The sequence below is a fragment of the Crocodylus porosus genome, unplaced genomic scaffold, assembly GCF_001723895.1.
Source record: "Crocodylus porosus isolate Cpor-Errol unplaced genomic scaffold, CroPor_comp1, whole genome shotgun sequence".
Classification (NCBI taxonomy): domain Eukaryota; kingdom Metazoa; phylum Chordata; order Crocodylia; family Crocodylidae; genus Crocodylus; species Crocodylus porosus.
The window spans coordinates 7,631,994-7,647,862 of NW_017728949.1; the positions used below are offsets into that span (position 1 = coordinate 7,631,994).

General features: G+C 42.9%; 1 protein-coding gene across 4 annotated transcripts in view; it reads left to right on the top strand.

Moving 5' to 3' along the window:
- Nucleotides 1–15,869, top strand: part of PIKFYVE (phosphoinositide kinase, FYVE-type zinc finger containing) — a 98,837-nt gene that overhangs the window by 62,967 nt on the left and 20,001 nt on the right. For all 4 annotated transcript variants that reach the window (XM_019554191.1, XM_019554192.1, XM_019554193.1 and 1 more), the window contains 10 exons: nt 396–1,558; nt 2,916–3,016; nt 4,070–4,141; nt 6,638–6,809; nt 9,538–9,716; nt 10,335–10,448; nt 10,709–10,817; nt 10,920–11,074; nt 11,790–11,877; nt 14,957–15,017. In XM_019554191.1, the coding sequence (XP_019409736.1) occupies nt 396–1,558; nt 2,916–3,016; nt 4,070–4,141; nt 6,638–6,809; nt 9,538–9,716; nt 10,335–10,448; nt 10,709–10,817; nt 10,920–11,074; nt 11,790–11,877; nt 14,957–15,017 (2,214 nt within the window). The remainder of the gene's footprint in view (nt 1–395; nt 1,559–2,915; nt 3,017–4,069; nt 4,142–6,637; nt 6,810–9,537; nt 9,717–10,334; nt 10,449–10,708; nt 10,818–10,919; nt 11,075–11,789; nt 11,878–14,956; nt 15,018–15,869) is intronic.

Sequence of the window (15,869 nt, forward strand, 5' to 3'; positions counted from 1 at the left end):
TTTCCTCCGTGTTGGAATAGATTTAGCTTTGTGCACTGAGGATCGCTTCCTTGAGAAGCAACCACTCTTCTTGAACTCCCAACTCCCTGGGGTCATGGTCCCTGAGGGCCTGACTGACTAGCCTCTTGAGCTAAAATATATAACAACTTACCTTAAGCTATTCCTCTTCCTACAAGGTATCCTTCCTCCAAAAAAAAAAAATCCTAAATTCATACAAGTCAAACCTGGCACCAGATATTGGGTTGGCCCCAGTTTGTCCAGCTAAGCTGTGCCACCAGCCCTGACTTGCATAACAGCTAGCAGTTTGCTACAAAAATAGAATGCAATTTTAATAGGTTGTTTTAACTGTGGAATGGTTTGACATTGGTCTCTTTCTTCTTTCCTTTTTTTGCTAGATCAGACAAAAACCTTAATGTTTTTTGAGGGGTGTCCACCACATTTGGGCTGCACAATCAAGCTACGTGGTGCTGCAGAGTATGAACTGGCCCGAGTGAAGGAGATCCTTATCTTCATGGTCTGTGTGGCTTATCATTCCCAGCTTGAAATCTCTTTCCTCATGGATGAGTTTGCTATGCCCCCCACACTAACTAAAAACAGCTCCTTTCACTCTCTGGTTGAAGAGCAAGAGGATGACATTGAGCAGCAGAACCTATTCAATGGTGAGGAGTTTAGCACATTGATCAGAGATGGTGAACTTTCCTCTGACAAACTACCTGTGATCTCTGAATCTGTCTCTTCTGATGAGGCTGGTTCATTAGAGCAAAGAACATTATTTGAAGATGATGTCCTGCTAGAGTCATCGTCTTTAAAGCAGCAGGAGCACCTTAACACGGAGCCTTCATTTTTAGCATCGAGTTCTTTTGTAGCTCCAATGCTAGAATCGCTGCTGCCCTTCCATGGTTTGGATGAACATCCGGGCACGCTGGATGGTCAGCCACTGGAGACTCTGCAGCAGCAAGAGGACCTGCAGGATTCCAAAAGCCATATGAGAGTCTTTAGAGACCCTCTGCAAGATGACACTGGATTGTATGTTGCAGAGGAGGTAACATCCTCTGAGGACAGGCTCAAGGCTTATTCGGCAGCATTTAAACAAGAGCTGAAAGATCTTATTCTCTGCATTTCCCCTGTAATTGCATTCCGTGAACCATTTCTTTTAACTGAGCAGGGCATGAGGTGCCCTACCCGGGAATACTTCCCAGAGCAGGTCTATTGGTCACCACTGCTCAACAAAGAGCATAAGGAACTGGAGAGCAGGCGGAAGAAACAGCTACTGAGGGATCTGTCTGGCTTGCAGGGCATGAATGGAAGTGTCCAAGCCAAAGCGATCCAAATCTTGCCGTCCCATGACTTGGTTAACACTAGAATTGCAGAGCATGTGGGTGATAGCCAAAGTTTGGCCAGAATGCTGGCAGATTACCGGGCAAGAGGTGGAAGAATACAGCAGAAAAATATGGACCCTTTTGCTCAGTATAAGGATGTAGCTGCAGGAAAAGTTGGAGGTAGAAATGAAGATGATGAGAGGGGATTGCTTCAGAGTGAATCCGTATGGTCTCACAAGGTAAGATTTCTAGACTTACTACTTGTTGTCTTTTCCTATCACTAAACTTAAAACAGTCCAGTCCTAATAAAATTGTATTGGACTGAAACACTGTCAGCTTTTGTAACAGTCACATCCTCTAGCCGTCAGCTAGAAATGGGTTGGGGAATGGATTGTAGGTGACAAAACTAACAGAATGGGGAAGCTTGTAAGGCAGGTGTTCCCTGAATCATGTGAAGAGCAAAACTTGATACATCTCATCATTAGTTCACTTTACTTGTCTGATATATTTGGAATTAATTCTAAGGAAGAGATACCAATGGCTTGCCTGTTTCAAAAATATTACTCCATTCTTGTTTGAAAAATAGTCCTCAGAACAAGTGATTGTGAAGCCATAATATTAATTTGAGACTCAGGTTTTTGTACCTCGGGTCATGAAAGGTAACCAAAAATCATAGTGCTAAGAGGTTGTAATTAAGGCACATCAATGGTTAAAATGATTGCAAGGTATGTAATCAGCTGGAGAAGTGTAAAAACCCACTTCTTAAAGAGAGGAAAAAAAAAAAGAAACATAATTATAGCCTCTCTCAGTTGCACACCAGGAGCTAGAGATGTGACATCTACTTGTATACATGCAAAAAGTTTGGGCAGGGTAGAATGCAAATACTTCATAATTTCATCCAGCTAAAAAAAGCTTTCTGGGTAGCAGTTTGTGGCAGACTGCCAAATCTAGGGAGCAAATTTCTCTAGAGGACCAGATTTGATCTTTGGACTTCTCTTGATACAAGCTGTGGCTAATGGCAAGTGGTAGCAAGCAGAACATCGTCATTCTGGGTTAACTAGTAAATGATTGTTGATCTGCCCTATGACCACAGAAAAAATCTCTTTACCACAGACTGTTTCTTCAGCAGATTTTTATATTTGTTTTTGTTCTGCTGCTTATGTTTGTCAGTTCACAAAGTGGTATATAGGATGGGCCTGGGGAGAGGGAATGGATGAGAATCTACTCTGTATGCTCTGAGATTAGGACATGTTAACCCAAATGTACATTTTAGTGGAGAGCTGCAAGTGTTAATGTATGGGCATACTGCTTATAAAGTATTATAGACTAAAAGCCCATTTCACACTTTTTTTTAAAATGGCTTGAGTTTTCTCTCCCTTTAAAATTTCTGTTGCTATCCAGATGTACTAATATTCAATATTACTCATGCAAAAGGTCTAGAGAGGGCTTTAGGATAACTTTTTCATTTTCCTCAGAAGATTAACTTTTAGCAAGATGTTTGGTCTTACTTATTTGAAGTTTTATTTTTATGTACTTCTTTGAAATGCACAGAAGGAAACCATATCCATGACTCATTAATGGGTTATCTCTTGTCAGGTGGACTGTCTGAGTCCAGTGAACCATCAGAGGCTCTGTGTTCTTTTCAGTAGCTCTTCTGCTCAGTCCAGCAATGCTCCAAGTGCCTGTGTTAGTCCATGGTATGAAAATAATTTGCTAATTTTGGGGGGGGAGGGCGATGGTGGAAGTGGGGAAGGAGGAGTGAGGAGGGAGTATGTGTACGTTCCCCCGCTCCTTTCTGATTGGTGCTAACGCCTCTGTCCCATTTACTAAGGACTCCTGGGAAGGCATATTTGCCTGTCACAACTTTTAAGTGTTTCATGACTTGGTCCCGTGCAATGACATCATGTTTTGTTTATGCATTGCAAAGGCTTAAACCAGAACAAAGTGACTTGAAAGTTGGTGGTCTAATCACTTCTTTTGAGTAAGTGTTCAGTCACCTCATGTTTGAGGGAAATCCATGCAATCTTTTGGAAAGGTGGGAGCTTATAAAACTATTTTAGTAGTAGGGCTTGAGAACAAGGTTTAGAAAACCTACTGCAGTAATTATTAATAGCAGCTGTACTCGGGTAATGGGATAGTTTATTTCTTTAAACATGTAGCAGTTAATCTTTGGATCTCTGAGACTACAGTTCACTAATAGGGTTTGCCAAAGAATTGGTATTAGAAGTTTTAACATCTAATAACTAGTTAAATAGAATAAGGGATGGAAGTCAACACAAAGAATGGTATAAAGATTTTATGGGTTTAGTTTTTATTCAGTCATTACAGTACAAAACTAAGGAATACACTAGGGAAAACTGAATACGCATAGTTGATACTAGTTAAAACTTCCAGCTTGGGGTGCCTAAAAATGAGTTTTTTTTCCAAGCAGATATTTAACATCTGTCTATTTTGTGTCCCCAACAGTTGTGAAGGAACCAAAAGTTCCTTTTAAAGTATCTTGGAAGAGATGTTGGATTCTTGGCCCTTTTTTTCCCCCCCCTTAAAGTCCCCTCAGGTATTAAGGGATTGGATGGCTGAAATTTTCAGCATCAGGCACCCAGGCACTGAAGTTCTTGTCCAGGGTCTCTAAGGAATATTTGAGGTGGTTGATCAGATAAATGTATAGACTTGTGACCATTCTACTTCACGTTGGGCAGCTCGCAAACAATACATTATCCTGTTTTCTAAATTCTGGTCTCTTCTTTTAGGATTGTGACAATGGAGTTCTATGGAAAGAATGACCTCACTCTAGGAGTCTTTTTAGAACGGTATTGTTTCAGGTGAGATCTGTTCTTTTCACCCTCAAACAGCATGACTGCTTTTGACTGTGTGTTGATCTTTGAATGGCCAAATCGCATTATGTGCATTTTTAGATGTTCAGGAAGCCATGTACAACCTATGTGTCAAAAACGGTTTGCCTGAGGTTAGTCCCTTCCCCTTTTTAAGAGGGAGAATTTCTGTTTTGCTGGATTAATAAACAAGCTTCTTTGCAAGTAATATTTCTGTAAAAGCAGTAAGAGTTCTTATGAGTAAAAAATCCTACAAGCCCATCTTCCTACCAACTTGTTCTGTCATTGCTGCATTTTTTTTTCTTTTTAATTAACAAAGATTGTAATGGCCTCAGATGCCTAACGGTCCCTCTGTTGGACTTTATTTTTATAGTGCTTGGCACAGTATGGCCAAGTTTGAGGTCTGTGGGTTTAAAAGCACTCAGTTGCGTTGCTCATGATCTTCTCAGGACACTATTGGTTGCTATGGAGAAGATGGGAATTTTGAGTTGGGAACTTACTCCTGATGTATATTCTTCAGAAATTCTGATCCTGTCTCATACAGTACTTGGAGGAAAAACCTACCAAGATGTTGGGAAGTTTCAGGAAGTAAATACCTTAATCTTTACCAATTTTGATATAAAATTCTGAAGTGTATTGACTTTAGACAGACATGGTGGTCTATTCAACTAATGTTTCAGCTGTATGAAAGAATTAGGTGCTAAACTGTTTTGGGAATATCTAGAATTACCCAAGATGTAAACTTATTTTATTAGCATTTTTTGGGAAGGGTAGTGCATAAAGCTGAGTGACTTGCAATAAGGGACAAAAATTGTGCACTTTCCTTGGACCATACTGCTGGATAGAAGGTGTGCCTGAGTCCTTGTAGCCAAAACTTGTTTGGTTCCTCTTGGGGTTTATTTTGGCTATTGTTAGAATCCTACATTACATAAGGAACTGCTTTAAGCTATGTTTTTTTTTTTAAATCTGCCTCACTAGCATGCTAAGAATGCAGCTTGCTTACCATCTACACTCTCTGCCTTAGAAGAATGCACCTGGCTATTTGAGAGGGGAATGGGTAACTTCTATCTTTTGGGGGGGAAAGCAACTGATGTAGGTAGTACATGAATCTGAGATAAAATGACAGGAGATTTAAATTTCGTTGAAGTTCATAAATTACCTTTTTAGGTGTCTTTCTTTAGCAAAACCACTAGTTAGAGCATTAAAGATGAAAGTCTGTATCTGACAGATGTTTTGTGGCTTATAGGAGATGGGTCTTCATTGCACTTCTTTACAGGGGCTTGTAGCCCTCTAAAGCTACTGATTAGCTCTTGGTACTCATGCAGCCATAGCTTTGATTGTACCTAGTCTGGAGACTTCAGTTTCTGCTGTTGCCACCATGATATGTTGCATGCTAAATTTGTTTCTACTTCTCAGGCTTTGAGCTTTGGGGAGATGAAGATTAAGCATATAAAGTGCTGCACTTGTTACACTCAAGTCAGTGGCTGGTACAGGGCATTGGTCATTTTGTAGTCAGCATTTTTACACTTGTGCACTGCTGCTGCTAGTTTTCTCATGTGAGTGCAGGTTATTAGGGCTGTGCAAACCTTTGGTCCCTGATTCAATTTGGCAGAGATTCAGCCCAATTTGGTGGCCAAATCTCCAAATCTGGATTGAATCAGGGGACCCTTTTAATCTCTCCAAATCAAATTGGAACCCTCCAAATCGATTCGGAAAGATTGAGTGGTTCAAACGTAGACACAGCTTTAAATGTTTTTTCTACATATCTCTAGGTAGCAGATGGCTTGTGAATGCTGCTATACTGGGGTGCATGGAACATCCCACAGGAGTGCAGGGCACCCCCCACCGTGCTTGGCAGCAGACCCAGAAGTGGACCAGAAGTACTTCTGGTCCACTTTTGGATCTGCTGGGGAGTGTGCTGGGGGCCCCCTCCGCACCCCCTGGGTTGGTGACTGGTGCCCCCTGGGTCTGGGTGGGGGGCACCTGAGGTCTCCTCCAGCTGTCTATGTCCAAATTGCTGAGTCTCTGAATCAGTATCGAATCTTCAGATTCGGCCAAATCTAATCAGGGACAGTGATCCGAATCAATGAATCGAATCACTGTCCCCGATTTCAGGCTGAATCTGAATTGAATAGGGCCTGCTTCGCACACCTCTAAGTTATCCCCTGGAAGGTTCTCCAACGCAGTCAAAAACTAAACTCGACTTCTGCAGTTAAGAGCTGGCCAAGATCTTTTTTTCAAAATGGGAAGTCAGCATATTCAAAAACAACTTTTTGAGGTTTCCTGATTTTTATAGGTTTTCTAAAAAGGAATCTATCACGAGTTACAAGGTTCACCAACTTGGTGTTTTAAAAACAGCCTTAAGACATGCATTGTAATGGCATCTACGGGTGTGCTGAATACCTGGGGCCATAGACAAGTTCCCAGGAACATCAAATGTATGCTTTCTCACAACTGAGTGTACCCCTGCCCCTTCTTTTCATGAAGGCCTTCCTACCAGTGCCCCAGCATGTTTTGCGAAACGCCTATGGTACACCACATTCGTCGCTTCGTCCACGGGCAAGGCTGTGTTCAGATTGTACTGAAAGAGCTGGACTCCCCGGTCCCTGGATACCAGCACACAATCCTTACCTACTCCTGGTGCAGACTGTGTAAGCAGGTAAAAACATGAGAACGATTCTTTAACACTGTTGGCTGCTATTGCAGACAAATCCCTAGTGTATGAGGTCTTTGCATACCTAGCTGTATTTATGCACATATACGCACGAGTAGTGAACCCTAATAAAAATATTTTTTCTTTAATGTTCAGTTCCCCCCCTCTATTGCCACAGCTCAAATGGAATGAACAGCTTGATCAGTACAGCTCAAGGCTATATTTGGCTGCATCATTAGATAAATACTGTAGAATAATGTGCAATAGAAAAAGTGTTTGTTCGTGGTTTGAGGCGAAGGTAATCAAATTTCTCTTGAAAGCAGGGTGGGATGTAGGGTGGGGTGGGAGGAGAGTTTTAGATGCTTTTGATTGTACTGGACGAGGTTGGCACAAGAAGCTGAGATCTTTGACCCTGACTCCTATCTCTTTTTATTGATAGAAAAATGTGACCTTTCTGCTTCGATTAAAAATTTCAGATTAAATAAATCGGTGGTGGCTATCTGCAGCAGGTGCATCAAATGACATGAGCAACCTCTGCTGGTGCCGTGCAGCAGATGGGAGGGGACAGGCAACATGAAGTAGATAGAGCAGGAGATCGGTTAGCGATCGGAAAGTAAAGCAGTAAATCAGGCAGGAGAATAGGATCAGAGTGGTACTTGGGGAGTGTGCAGGGCCAAAAAGGTTGGCTACACTGGTCTGAACAATTCTGGTGTGGTGTCTTACTTTTTTAGATGGCCATACTTTTGTTAACTTGGCCTACAACCACTTCCTTTGAGTAGATTCATAGATGTAGTAGTGTTGGAAGGGACGTTGTAGATCTAGTCCGACCCCCTGCCATGGGCGGGAGAGAGAACTGGGCTCAAATAACTCCAGCCAGGTAAACGTTGAGCCTCCTTTAAAGTCCCCCAGAGTAGGAGCCATCACCACTTCCCTGGGAAGTTGGTTCCAGATCCTAGCTGCCTTGACTGTGAAGTAGTGCCTTCTAATGTCTGCTCTAAACCTACTCTCTAGCAACTTTATGGCTGTTATTCCTTGTTACTCTGGGAGGCGCTCGGGGGAACAAGGTCCCTCCCAAACCCTGCTGGTCTCTCCTAGTAAATGTATAAATTCATAGACATTAGGGCTGGAAGGGACCTTGGAAGATGGAGTCCAGCCCCCTGCCCAAGGGACAGGAAGTCAGCTGGGGTCATAGGATCTCAGCAAGATAAGCATCCAATTTGCTCTTGAAGGTGTTCAGTGTAGGTGCTTGAACCACCTCGGATGGCAGGCTGTTCCAGACCTTGGGGGCTCGGACAGTAAAGAAATTCTTCCTTATGTCCGGTCTGAAACAGTCCTTGCAGGAGTTTTGACTGTTTGACCTCATCATCCCTTGGGGCTCTGTGGTGAACAAACATTCCCCCAGATCCTGGCGGTCACCCCTGATAAACTTATGGGTGGCCATCAGATCACCCCTCATTAGCTGCCTAATGAGAATGGGGTGGGAGACAGTGTTAAAGGCCTTCCTGAAGTCCAGAAAGACTACATCCACTGTGATGCCTGCATCCAGTGTGGGGTTTTTTTGGGTTTTTTGTGGTGTGTTTTTTTTTTTTTTTTTTTTTTTTTTTACCTGATCGTAGAAGGCAATCAGGTTTATCTGACAGGACCTGCCCCTAATGAAGCCATGCTGGTTGCCCTTGAGCATCATCCCTGCTGCTGGCCCATCACAGATTATGCTCCTTGATAATCTTCTCAAAGAGCTTCCCCAGGATTGAAGTAAGACTAATGGGCCTGTAGTTGCCTGGGTCCTCCCTCTTCCCTTTTTTTAAAGATGGGAACCACGTTGGCCCTCTTCCAGTTGTCTGGCACCTGGCCTGAGCACCACAAGTGCTTGTAAAGCTGTGCCAGGGGCCCTGCGATAACCCCTGCCAATTCCCTCAACACCCTGGGGTGGAGAGCATCTGGACCTGCTAATCTGAACATGTCCAGCCCCTCCAGAAGTTCTCTAACCCGATCCTTCCTCACCCTAGGCTTGGCAGAGTTTCTCCCAAGTCCATCCTGAATCTCGGTAAGGGAGCCCCGGTCCCTGCACAAGAAAATTAGAGGCAAAGAAATTGTTAAAGAGTACTATTCCTATAACTTGCTGTACACATGTAGTGCTGGATTTGATTCAGAAACACGCTAGAACTGTAGCTTCAGAACACAATTCACTTCATGTTAGATTTTTGTTCAGCACCAGAGTAGCAAATTAACTATGTTTTGTTGTAAAAGCCACATGCTTTCTTTGTTCTTCTAGCTAAGAAAATATGAGCTATATACCTGTTTGAGTCCAAAAGCCAAAATTCAGCAGACTCCTGCTATATAATAGAAGTATACTGGCAAAAAAGGTCTTCAGAAAGGCCCTTCATTTTGATTTTTGTGTAATAAAAGTGCAAAGACTCTTTATCTAAAAATATTCCTGTGTTGGTATGGAAAATCATCCCCTCAATCCAGCAGTGCAGCCTTTCCCAATTAACACTTCTAGATATTTATCTGCATCATTGGTTAATCACGCCAGTACACAACATGTTGGCATTATATTGCCCATTACCTGCCATAAATACAGCCAATGTGCATGTACATTTCTGATTCTTGACCACACTTGTGAGTTGCTTTAAGTTCTGGTTCACTGCTTGGATTAGGCTTATCTTAGTTTATGTATTTATTCCTTGGATCACTTGCCTGAGATTTGTTTAAAACCTCTTGCTTCACATTTCAGGTGACACCAGTTGTCCCACTGTCTAATGATTCTTGGTCCATGTCATTTGCAAAATACCTTGAGTTAAGATTCTATGGGCACCAATATACCCGAAGGGCCAATGCAGAGCCTTGTGGTCACTCCATACACCATGACTATCACCAGTATTTTTCCTATAATCAGATGGTGGCATCTTTCAGGTAAGTTGTTTTTTTTTTTTTTTTTTTTCCCCCATTTCCAGGAAGATCCTACTTTAACTTTCTTGTTTGCCTTCTCTCCCCTGCTCCCCTCCCCCCCAAAAATACTTGGATCAGGCTGGAATTCCAAAGATCACTTAATCAAGCAGGTTTGGGAATTTTTAAATAAATGGAGGGGGGGAACAGCATTATTGTCGTAGCTTGTACATCTGTTCTGGAAGTACAATGCAATCTCTAGAAACCGGCATGTTAGTCAAACTGTTCTGTGCAGAGCTACAAGTGAAGGGTGTGGTGGTGTCCCTGGAAATAATGGACCTGCTGCAATGGAGTGGCCTATCTACATTGTTTAAAAAAGAAAAGAAAAAAAGAGAGAGCTCTAACCTTGAACTGAAGTTGACCCAAGTGATTTTTGAGGTCTCTCCAGCCTATAAGTATGGCTTGTAGTTTGCGCCCATTTCATTTAGTAAATAAACTAACACAAAGCTACTTTAGGCATTGCCACTTGCCTTGAAGCCTCTTATCTGCTTTGCACCAACAAAAGGAGGGACTGCCAGTAGCAAAGAGGGTGTTTATTTTGGGACTGCTTCACACTTTAACATGGGCATCTTCTGTTGCTCCTAGCTATTCTCCTATCCGGCTGCTGGAGGTATGTGTCCCACTCCCCAGAATCTACATCAAACGACAAGCTCCATTAAAGGTTACCATTTTGCAGGACCTGAAGGATTTCTCTCAAAAGTAAGCAGTGTGTAGGTGTTGCCTGTCCCTTCCTACCTCTATTTTATTTTTTTGGCTTGATCTCCAATTACTAGATGACAGGAAGGCATTCTTGTTAGAGTTAAATAACACCAGCTATATATGTTTCACTTTTTAAAATTGAATGTAGAAGCTGTTTTTTTAATAGCAATGAATTGATACACTGAAGGAACAAGGCTCATATTATGAGAACATTTAGATTAACAATTGTGTGTTTTGTTTTCTGATCCCGTTAATGACAGAGTTTCGCAGGTATATCTTGCTGTTGATGATCGCCTCACTTCTTTGAAAACAGATACTTTCAGCAAAACGAGGGAAGAGAAGATGGAAGACCTTTTTGCCCAAAAGGAGGTAATGTGCTGCTATTGCACCAGTGAAATGCAGATTAAAATTCACTGAGCATAATTCTGGCTGATGGCAGAACACAAACTTCTCTTTCACTTCTTTTGGTAGATGGAGGAGGTAGAGTTCAGGAACTGGATTGAAAAGATCCAAGCAAGGCTGCTTTCATCATCATTGGACACCCCTCAGCAGCTTCAGTCAATCTTTGAGTCTCTGATAGCCAAAAAACAGGGGCTCTGTGAGATGCTGCAAGCATGGAATAACAGGTAAGAGACTGGTAATGTTCGTATACTACATAAGAAATTGTCATGGCCTGTCTTCCTTTTCTGTCTCCTGTGTGTGATGTAACTGCTGTATGGTGGGGTTAGGAGTTGTAGCAGAAAACCATTAGTAAATGTCTAGATTTTAAATAGTCCACCTAGACTAATTGCAGCTTTTCATTTGCAAGTTGTGTGCTTGGGGAAGCAAAGCATAGCTTGAATAAAAGGGTCAACAAGAGCATAAAAACAGTTGATCACTCTGAAGTAATTTTGCAGCTGTGCCGGCATGGGAAAACACTTGCCATTAATTAACTCAACTTTCTGTTGTGTCCCTTGACTCACTGTTTTCAGTGTAAGCTTGAATTTGGAACGGTTTCTATTTTGGCACTTGTTGAAAAGGGCAGGCTCTTTTGATGATCTGAAACCTTATTTAGGGATAATATTGAAGACAACATATCCAAGATGAGTTGTCACTTCATGCTCTTCCCTCCCCCCTTCAGTGTGGGAGGCAGGGGGGCAGCCAGCTATCCTCTGACCTGCAACTGCTCCCCAATCCCTGGCCACCTCTGTCCATTCATTTTTTCATGTTAGAGTCTAATTATTGGGCAGTTGTCCTTAAATTTGAAGTAGTTTTAGATTTGGGTACTAAGGTAGCCTGTTCCTAGAATGAAAGCACCTTTTATGATGTCATGTTGATACCTTTATCCTATTTTATTTTTAGGTTACAGGATCTCTTCCAACAAGAGAAAGGTAGAAAACGTCCTTCAGTACCAGCTAGCCCTGGAAGACTGAGGCAAGGGGAAGAAAAGGTAGTTTTATTCTGCCGCTGGTGTCTGCAGTGAAACGGCAGTTTTTCTTCAAGCCGTGTTTAAAATACATAGTTAAGTTGTATTGCTGAGCAAAAGTAATTTCATGGTGCCGTATAATTTGAGTTGGAAAGTATTAATTCTGCAGGCTGTTAAGACAATGCACAATAGTGGCTTACACTAAAGAAAATGTTAACTCTCTGAATTACAAAAGCTGGTGACCTTTTAGAAACGCAACTATTTGCTTTAGTGCTTGTAAGCTCTCAGTACCGATGTATGTCTATTTAGTTGTGCACTGTTGATACCGAAGAGTATTTCTAAATGGGAAATAATCCTTTATGCGTTTGCTTTTAGGCTTAGTTGTGGTGAGAGAGCAAACATAAGCAAGAGTGACCATATTACTTGCTTGGAGTTGCTAGCAACTGAGAAGGGGGAGAAAAACTGGGACCATTTAATGTAAACAGAGTAAAAGTTGCAAGAAAAAAACTGAAATTCTCTGGGTCACTTTTTTTCCATTGGCAGGTATGGAAAATGATAATATCCCAAAGGACTCTGCATTTTTATCTAGCATGAAGTGTAATAAGGCAGGCATCAGCAACCTATGGCCCACAGAGCTGGGAGGCTTTGGGATGTGGAGGGCTTCTTTTTTGCATGTCAGGAAGAAGTGGTAGCAGCTTCTCAGGAGGAGCTGTGACTGCGGTTGCAGTGGCACTGGCATGGGCCAGGTTGGAAGCAGTCTGCTTGAAAGCTAAGTTCCGTTTAAAGCAGGCCCCCACTCCAAACGTTGGCCACTCCTGTACTAAGATGCTCAAGAAGCCCAGCCTCAGATGAAGTAACTAAAAGGTTTCAGTATACTCAAGGTAGTAAGTAATAGGGGTGTGTGAAACGGGCTGTATTCAATTCACATTTGGCCCCCGGCGGACCCGGAAGTGGCCTGGAAGTGCTTCTGGTCCACTTCCAGGTCTGCTGCTGAGCGCGCTGGGGAGCTTCCCCATGCTTCTGTGGGATGCTCCATCCACCCCAGCATCGCAGCGTTCACGAGCCACCTGGTACCTTGAGGTATATAGAAAAAACACTTAAAGCTGTGTTTTGTCTGAATCACCAGATCTTTCTGAATCGATTCGGAGGGTTCAGATTCGATTCGGAGAGGGATGGATGGATGGATAGATAGATAGATGTAGGGTCGGAAGGGACCTAAGTAGATCTTCAAGTCTGACCCCCTGCCCTGGGCAGGAGAGAATACTGGGCTCATATGACCCCAGCTAGGTAATTATTAAGCCTCCTCTTAAAGACCCCCAAGGTAGGAGCCAGCACCACTTCCCTTGGAAGTTGGTTCCAGATTCTAGCCACCCAAACTGTGAAGTAGTGCCTTCGAATGTCCAGCCTGAACCTACTCTCAAACCACTTATGGCCATTATTCCTTGTTACTCTGGGAGGTGCTTGTGGGAACAGGGTCTCTCCCATTCCCTGCTGGTGCCCCCTAGTAAGTTTGTAAATGGTCACCAGGTGCCCTCTCAGCCTTCTCTTGTGAAGGCTGAACAGGTTCAGGTCCCATAGCCTCTCCTTGTAGGGTCTGCCCTACTGTCCCCGGATCATGCGAGTGGCCCTTCTCTGGATCCTCTCAATGCTGGCCACATCTGTCCTAAAATGCAGCGCCCAGAACTGGATGCAGTACTCCAACTGCGGCCTGACCAGTGTTGCAGAGTGGGAGGATCATCTCCTTGGCCCTGCTGATGATGCATCTGTGGATGCATGACAAGGTGCTATTGGCGTTACTGACCTCATCCTCACATTGGCGGCCCATGTTCATTTTGGAATTGATAATGGCTTCAAGATCTCTTTCTGCCACTGTGCTTTCGAGAAGGGAGTTCCCCAGCTTATGGGTATGCTGCTGGTTATTACTGCCCAAGTGCAGTACCCTGCACTTGTCAGTACTAAATCCCTTCCTATTCTCATTTGCCCACCCCTGTAACCTTTCCAGGTCCTGCTGTATCCTTTCCCTCCCTTCTAGCCTGCCCATCTTGCCACAAATCTTGGTATCGTCAGCAAATTTGAACAGGGTGCTTTTCACCCCCTCATCCAAGTTGCTAATAAAGAAATTGAACAGTGCAGGCCTGAGGACCAAGCCCTCGGGGACTCCACTGCACGCATCCCTCCAGGTCAAAAATGACCTGTCCGCCATCACTCTCTGGGTTTGCCCCCTCCAGCCAATTTGAGAGCCGTCTGACTGTAGGCATCAATACTATGGTTGCTCCCCATTCCCTGAGGTGGTGAGCATCTGGACCTGCTTATTAGAACATGTCCAGTCCCTCCCAGAGATTAAAGGGTCCTCTGATTTGATTCCGATTCAGAGATTCGGTCTCCAACTCAGGGTGAATCTCTGCCGAATTGAATTGGGAACCAAAGCTTTGTACAGCCCTTCTAGATGGTAGCAAAAGGAGGGTGGGGGAGCAAGGGGAAAACTGCAGGATGATGCAGCTTAAAGGTAGAAAACAAAAATTCTGTGTTTAAACCTGAAAAATGTGTGTGCTATAAATTCTTAAATGCAATGCTTTAAAGGAATAACCTGAGTGCTTTCAAATCTGGTAAGACTGCAGTGTCTTCAGCTTTCTGTATGCGTGTGCATCTTTTCAGTTAATTGCTATTGAATTCCTAGTTTGCAGAGTAAAACAACATTTATTTTAAATCTTTACAGTCATAAGGTTCTGCAGTAAATAGACTGGACCCTTTAAAAGCATCAAACACATTGTGGTAGTTGGCGATAAAAATTAAAGAGAACTGCATTACACGAGTTAGAGCACCATGCTAAGCATGTAGGAGTTTATCTAATAGCATCCATTTAAATCTTGCTATTTCTGAGATTAGACTCCTACCTTGCACATGGTCATGGATTAGATGGATTTAGTGGTGCTGCTGAGGCTGAAAATGCTGGCCACAGCTGCTGTTTGCAAACAAATTGGAAGCTACATTGGCAAGTCAGTTGCTAGCTATTGGGAGTAGTCTCAAAAATTGGGGACTGTAGCTGAAAAGGATTGGGGCTGCTGGGTCCTACTGACAGACGATTGTTCTTTGCCCTTCACAGATCAGTGCAATGGATGCTTCTCCCCGCAATACTTCTCCAGCACTACAGAATGGAGAGAAAGGTCTGTTCAGCAAACACTGTTTTTAATGAGACCAACAGAACTGTTTACCTCAACTCCTCATTAGATAACTAGAGCAGCTGGTATTTTTGGTGTAGGTCCGTCTCCAGGCTTCGTGTCTGAGACCATTTTGTATCTGAGAACCTGCATTCTGGACCGGGACTCTTTCTACACAGAACATTATTAAAAAGATGGTCCCTTACCCAAAGAGTAGAACATGCAGTATTCTTAAAGACCTTAATTTTTCCTAGAAAACTGGAGCAAGGCTCTTTATACAGTTGGGTCTTAAGCCTCTAATGCCCTATGATGCATTTCCTATCTTGGGTTACTGTGGCTAGTGGTTTTGGCACACTATGCTGTAGACATACAATGCTCTTTTAGTGTTGTACCTCACTTGTATGGTTAACGAATGTAAATTGAACATAGGTTGGTTAGTATTGTAGCAATGACAGAGCCCCATCATGCCTGAATTTACCTAGGTCCTTCTATGCTGGACTGGTATCTGGGGAAAAAAAACTAGATTTTGAATGTTGTTAAATATCATAAGTCTTTTTTTATGTAACCATTTAGTTTCATTAGGGGGTGTCTCTCTCTTTTAACATGAATACTTTATTTCCAGGTGTATTGGAACTACTCAAAGGAAAAATGTCAAGAGTACCCAAGTCCCATTTCTCAAAAATGACTTATTGTGGAAGTCCATGGGACTCCATCTCCTAATGAAAATTATTCAGTGTGCATGACCTTTTAAAAGTTTGTGTGCAAGTCTATCGGATGTACCGTATTTTTCAGACCATAAGACGCACCTGACCATAAGACGCACCCCTCCTGGAGCCTCAGTCTCCGCGGCAGTGAGTC